Source organism: Cottoperca gobio, chromosome 3 (genome assembly GCF_900634415.1).
Source record: "Cottoperca gobio chromosome 3, fCotGob3.1, whole genome shotgun sequence".
Classification (NCBI taxonomy): domain Eukaryota; kingdom Metazoa; phylum Chordata; class Actinopteri; order Perciformes; family Bovichtidae; genus Cottoperca; species Cottoperca gobio.
In genome coordinates, this window is record NC_041357.1 from 733,475 (window position 1) to 740,545 (window position 7,071).

A 7,071-nucleotide genomic window follows, 5' to 3' on the forward strand; every position below is an offset into this window, starting at 1 on the left:
TAGATCACAATGCACTTCTAATTAGTGATAGGGCAGGCCAAGTCTGACCGGCACAGCCTACACTCAATAATTAGGCCACTGTGATAATCCTGCCGCCTCCAAGCTTCTATTAGGAAGCGGAGAGAGGTCAAATGTTCAGAAAACTATTACACTTAAACAATCCTCTCCAGCTCACCTCAGAATCAGAAATCCTTTATTAGTCCCACGACGGGGAAATGTACCTGTCTGCTCTCAGTACCAGCAGAAGGAAACACAACCGGTCAGGAAGATAAGAAGCAGACACCTCATGAATGTACCATTTTATTGGACTTATATAGAAATACTTAAAAAAAACATGAAGTAGCACCATTACTTAAAAGTTTTACTTTTTATCATGTATAACTTTAAATGTCAGAAAAATAAAACTCTTGATACATTTTCAAATCTTGTCTCAGCAAATATAATATTAGTATTTGACCATGAGGTTAAAGGCCCTTTATCATAAAATAAAATATACTTTGTTCTTAAACTTTGCTCAATAAAGTACATTTACGCTCAAGTAACTTCACCTACATATACATAAACAAGTGGTAAACAAATGTATTAAAATAGAAATACTAAAACTATAGTGGTGCAACAGAAGCCTGTAATTCCCACTGGAATCTAATTCATAAAAATTTTAGAAAGCATAAATGGTTTCTTTGTGTTCAACTTACTAAGTTTTGTACATTTCAATGTTTCATAATAATATAGAATAAAATATGCTTTATATTACTGAATAAAAGACATTTTTTGCTGAACCTATAAAAACTCCATCCCAACAGAATACTGTCAAATGCAATACACATTTTGTCATGTGATATTAAAATAATACAGTGATCAATGCCATAAGGCCATACTAAAAAATAAACATAATTTCAACCCAGCTACAAAAAGTTCACTGAACTTAAATCAAAATATCTGTAAACATCTTTGCAATAAGAAATATAATCTTTCAAGTCAAAAAATAATAAAATACTTCAATCTGTAATAATGTCATTTAAAACTTTCAACTTGTGAAATTGATTCTATACATATGTAGGATATGTTGTTGCTCTCTCTCACATGGTTTCAGACCTCGAGCTGCAGTATCTTTGTAAGTCAATAGTCCTGTTTGGCTGGAAGCCCTCCATGTTTCCCAGCCATGGTCTCCCCTCTTACTACATTCGAATCGGCAAAACTGGAGAGCTCAACCAGCTAACAGTCTACAGTCTGACCCACATACCTCCGTCCTGACCCCACTGTGTCTCTTCACTTCATAAATATAGGGTACAATTTACTAGAACTATTGATTACTATGCTGTAATATTTAAAACATGCACTTAGATGTTGAAAATATTTCCCCAAGCTACAGTACATTATAAACAACTACGACGGAGCCCAAAAGGATGTTTACTTCGTCTGGATACTGCAGCCTCTTACATACATATGGATATTTATGTACACTTTCCAAACAGATGATTGGAAAATCCCATTAAAGCAGTATGAGGAGTATATTTGTGTCTATTGTGGACAAAAAGAGACAGTCAAAGAGTTACCCTTCTTATGAAAATATACGTATAGCCTGAGTGACGCCGGTGTGGCAGACGGGGCATTTGGGATCATTCCTCTCACAGATACGATTGGCACATTCCATACAGAAGAGGTTGTGCCCACAGGGGACCAGGGCCGCGATGACCTCACTCTCGAAGCACACCGAACAGTCACGGCTGCCTTTTCGGCTGGTGCCGGAGGAGGTGGAGGACGACGACGACGTTGATGAGGCAGAGGAGTCGCATGGAACCCCAGGGAGGTGATGGCCCGGCATGGAGGCGATAGTACTGGAATAACCAGGGAAACTGAGTGGGCCTCCGCCTGGATCACTGCGCACCCTCCGAGCTAACGGGTGCTCAATGGGGCCCCTGGTGTGGCTGTAGGGGGGAGGTGAAAGTCTGGGCTGTGGGGTACAACCATTAACCCTTCTCTGACTCATCACTATCCCATTGGCATTAGAGGTGTTGGTGGAGAATATGGCTGAGGTGGAGGTGGGGGAGCTGCCTCCAGTGGACGAGGGGGTCCTATGACTATCGTACTGGGACCACAGGAGGCCCGGCGGGGTTGGCGCGGAGTCAAACCCTGATGAGGAGTCAAAAGTCAGATCAGTGCAGTCAGGCGAGATCACTTCACTTCCGTAAACAAACCCATTGCCGTTGGTGTTGACATTGATGTTGTTGTTATTGTTGTTGCCATTGTTGTTGTTGGTGGTGGTGTAGCTGAGTGCGGGGCTTGGAGGGCTGTAGTCAGCCATACGTGAGCTGTTGTTACCAAAGTAGGAATCTGTGGACGCACTTCCCAGGGAGGAGGACGAATCGTTGCGGTAGTTGGAGAAGGGTTTATGCACTGAAGTGGAGGTCACCCCGGTGCTGGGCTTGGACCAGAGGGTGGCATGCCCGTGCAGATCAAAACCCACATCAGTCCCGTTGGCGTGGAAGTCATTTTCATCCTGAAGCTCAATAAGGCCTCCTGTCCTCATGGCGATGTGGGCTTCGATCTCTTCACGGGCTCGATCCACATTCTCTGGCATGCCAGTCACCTCGAACACCGGCTCTTTGTCTCGACTGGGTGTCACAATGTAGGTGTGGGTCTGCTGCTGGATGCGCTTGATGGTGGCACCCTTGGGGCCTACAACTAGCCCCACCACACGATAAGGCACCCGCACCTGGATGGTGGTCTGTCCAGGCAGGTTAGGTGGTCCAGGGACTGGGGTGCCGCTCCCATTTGGGCTGGTGTTTTTGTTCCTGGAGGCTCGGATCATGGAGAAGTGCTCAGCAGCAGAAATTATCTCCCTCCTGGCCATAGCCACATCCTCCCTCCTGCCCGTCACCACAAAAACAGGCTCCTCGCCTCGAACCGGGGTCTTGATGTAGGTGTTGGTCTTTGCTCGCAGCGCTTTGATCTTGCAACCTGAAACATGGAAACAAAAGACGACAGTGAGGGCAGGTTCCAAAATAACAACAGCTCGAAATATGTCACGTGTTAAACCATTGCTTATGGTGTATTTAAAACAGCTGGGGGATGTTTATTATTGTTTCGCAAAAGACCAGTGAGTTCAGAAATCGGGTGAAACCAGCCTTTTGGAGAAGAACAAATTCAAACCACATGCTGCACCACAAACATACAGCATGATAGAAATGACTCCAAAAGAAAATTCTCACTTCTGTGATCCCGGTTTGTTTACTACAGCCATATACATCAGCTGCTGTTAGACTCTAGATTCTTATTTTATACTAATAGCATTATGGAAAAAGGGAAAAGCTGCTTAATCACTTCATAGCCTGGCACTGGCAAAGATGCACTAAAGTTGCATTCCAACACCCTCAAGCACATACACACATCTCTTTATGATGAAAATTGGCCCGGCTGAGAAAACAGCCTTAGAAGAATGACATAATTAGTAGAGAAAAGCCAGCTGAGTGGGGCAGTGATGTAACCAGGGATAAAGAGGAGGGTATACCCACCTAAAATTACTCTACAAAGCCCAGTTAAATCATTGACACAAAAAAAGAGTTAGTATCAATCTGATGTAGGTTAGATGAGGATAGGGTCTGGTTTATGGAGGCTTGCTGCTTTAAAATAATCCCAGAGGTCACAGTTAATCCACTGCTTAATTTCTCATTTAGACTATAACCTGACAAAAGGAGATGGTTGGTGGGAGATCTGATGTAAATAGATCTATTTCACAAATGTCCCACTGTGGTCGCTTTAAAGTGGAGGGTGGGAGTATGTGGTTCCTTTGTTTTTCTGGGAACAACAGCAGCAGCAGTATTGTAGGGAGGGGGAAAGATTCCGCATATGTAACCAAGCACCAGTTCCGCCCTGCACCCCTACAGCTGGAAGACTGTTAGCTCGGTCTGTGCAGCTATGGGCGTCTGCTAGCTGTGGCAAGGTAAACTCGTGACAGTTGTCCTAATTTGATCCTGTACAGCTCATTATCATAATCAGTGTCGGGAAGCGATTTGCAAGCCGTTTATTAACAAAGATAGACACATCTGGAGAAGTTGAGAGCTAGTGTTCAGTCTGAGCTCATAGTTTAGAGACTTGCACGTCCTTATTTATCAGATAATATTAATGATTAAAATAACCTGTCCTGTCAGCGGCCATTGCTGCACTTCACCCAGACGTTTTGAAAGTACCTGTAATTTCATTTAGACAGAAGGAGATCAGTTAGCCCCGATACGTATATTTCCTTAAAACTAAACTTCATTCAATATTTCTTTACATTATAATGGGTCTTTACATGCCTACAAAACCACACCCGAAAATACTATTCGTTTCGGACCACTCAATAATTCGGCATCTAGGCTATACACAAATATCCCAATATACTCTTATTCACTTAAATGTTACATTTTGGAATTGGTTTATGCTGCTCACTGCTGCCCACAACTGTGTATTTTTAGAGGAGGAACAGTGTGCTACTAACTGGCGAGACACTAACAAAAGTTCACGTTTTACTGAACTCTTTACTGCCTGTTGGATTACAGAGATGCACAATTCACAAGTGGCACCTAAACATTGATACACGATCAATTAAAAAGCAGCTTAAGTGCCTGTGCATATAAGAAATGATGTGTTAAGATAATACATGCAGTATTCGAGTCTGTATCTGCATTCTGGTCCTCCCACATAGGATACTAGCTCGGGACGTGCTCATACCTGAAGTGTTTGGGTGCATTGTCGTTTGGGCTACTACTCAGTGGCAAAACATGACAAACATGGCATAACTGTCTAGAAACAGAGCAACACACACCCTGTCTGCCCACAATCTCAGCCACATGCTCGGAGCTGGGAACCGGGACGCATTCGGTCATGTTGACGCTCTTTTTCCGGGGCTCCTGGTTGTCGTACAAGGGGTTCTCGTCGTTGTCCAAGCCGAGCAGGGAGAGCTGATCCAGGGCGATCTGCAGGGCTCTCTGTTCGTCCAGTGCATCTCCCTGGACGCTGCTGTCGGCGAAGAGCGAGCTGGGCATCTTTTCAAATTTGCAGCGTTGCGATCGGATAAAAGGCAAAAAAGAACGAGGGTAAAGAAGGAGTGATTCGGGGATAAAGAAAGGAGAGGGGAGGAGGAGGAGGGGAGAGGCACCGGACCGGGTTTGAAAGACTGGTCAGTGCAAATCAGTGCGGCTAAGGGGAGAAAGAAAACAGTGCAAGGAGCTACAAAAAAACATCCACTCCGATCTGTTTTCCCGATAGAAACTGGATGTCCCGGTCCGAGCCGACACGGGTGTGCTGTTGCACTGAAATATGGCGGAGAAAAAGCGTGTTTATTCCAGAGCCGGCGGTGGAGCTAGTAACAATATTCCTTCCTGACAAAGGGCCCCTCCCCGGCTGGCTTCCCTCAGGTCCTGGTCCTCTGTTGCTTCTGTCTGAGTCCTTGCAGTGCCAGACTGGGAGATGTGCGGGTGACGTCACCGCCTGGGCAGGGACGATGCGGTGCTGCGAATACTTTTGCATATCCGCGAGTTGATTGGCTGAGCAGGCCATGAGTGGGCGGGGCTGGATCTAAAGGTACGCCCGCTTCTTTGTTCCCAGTCTCTCTCTTTGTCTCTCACTCCTGTCTGTTTCTGTTTGCTCTTAACTCAGACACTTTTATTGTTATTTTATTTTTATTTTATTGTTACATTTATTTTATTATTATCACAACAAAGGACATAAAAAGAAATGTGATTTTTTTTAATCAATTGACATTTATTGACATACAATCTCTAATCTGTTTTTTTCCTCCAGGGTACCATCTCTCCTGTTTTTCATTCTGGAATAGAGAACTATCAAAAACATTATATAGCCTATTATTTTTGTAGAGTTTAAGATACCTCCTCTCATTACAATACAGGATGTTGATTTCACCCACTTAGAAAAAAAAGTATTTATTTTATGGGGTGGTGATTGCCTAGTACAGGGGTCGGCAACCTTTACTATCAAAAGAACCATTTTGCCACCTCTTCCACCAAATAAAATGTGTCTGGAGCCGCAACACATATTTCATAACACAGCTTAAGTTGTATATACTATATATAGTTATACTATATTTGTTGCATTTATGAAATTACAGAAATACAAAGGAAACTGTTGAGATTATATTGTTATTAGGACAACACCAAACTCTTTTAGCAGTATCAACTCAATTATTTCTTCCTGCACCACATCAGAGTTCACATACCTGCATAACAGAAGCTGTCTGTTCAACATAATTTATATCACTTGACTCATCACAGGCAATTGAATATGCTTCAGCTGAATTGATGTCCTCAATTTGCTGTTTGGGAGACTGTCCCTGTAGTTAGTTCACTGTAACGCTGTGTCGCTCTGGATAAGAGTGTCTGCTTAATGACCTGTAATGTAATATGCCAATGAACATTCACTACTTTTTCGTTACGGACAACAATAAAAAAACAACACTTGACCAGAACCTAAATATCAGAGACATTTAACTTGTCAGCAAATCGTACAGATTGTTTTTCTAATTGTGTTTTGGGCCCTACTTAACAGCTCAGTAAACTTCCATAACATTGTTTTGATCAGCTTGCTGCCTCATGACCTTTCTTAATTTTATGAGAATTGCTTTGAAACATTTTTGAAATGATGACATATTTAAAAATGTTGCTACAGAAAAGACACATTACTTTTGTTTGGGGTTGCAGAGAAACTTATATATCTGTGATTGGTGTTGACAATACTTTATACTCATCACAACCTGTCAGTTTAGAAAAAGATTCTATTTACTATTATATTGATAAAATAATGTATCAATACTATTATAATGGAGATATTTACAGTATCTCCATGAAAATTGAGCAAATTCTGTCTGGTGAAAGTGACCATGAGATGCAGTTGAAAGCTCTTGAAAAGTTAGTAAATTCATCTTGAGTTAAGATTTTTATTTTTATTTTTCTCTATTCATACACAGTTATATTACCCTGGTGACTGCAAATTCGATTTTGAATATTTCTTAAACCTTTCATGCATGAATTATGACCACCTCAGTCAGGATTTCTTTACCAAGTGTTTTTATTC

The 7,071-nt window shown here is 42.3% G+C and overlaps 1 protein-coding gene across 1 annotated transcript; it reads right to left on the reverse strand.

Moving 5' to 3' along the window:
* Window positions 1-286: 286 nt before the first annotated feature.
* Window positions 287-5,408, reverse strand: mex3b (mex-3 RNA binding family member B). Its single transcript, XM_029428721.1, has 2 exons — window positions 4,808-5,408; window positions 287-2,961 (listed from the first exon to the last, which is right to left on the reverse strand). The coding sequence occupies exons 1-2, from the start codon at window positions 5,025-5,027 to the stop codon at window positions 1,562-1,564; spliced, it is 1,620 nt and encodes a 539-aa protein (XP_029284581.1). The 5' UTR covers window positions 5,028-5,408; the 3' UTR covers window positions 287-1,561.
* Between the last annotated feature and the right edge of the window lie 1,663 nt (window positions 5,409-7,071).

Excerpts from the sequence above, each read along its gene's own strand:
- mex3b (XM_029428721.1), bottom strand. The coding sequence starts at position 5,027 with ATGCCCAGCTCGCTCTTCGCCGACAGCAGCGTCCAGGGAGATGCACTG. Across the intron at positions 2,962-4,807 it reads TGAGATTGTGGGCAGACAGG|GTTGCAAGATCAAAGCGCTG; the intron begins GTGTGTGTTGCT and ends TCCATGTTTCAG.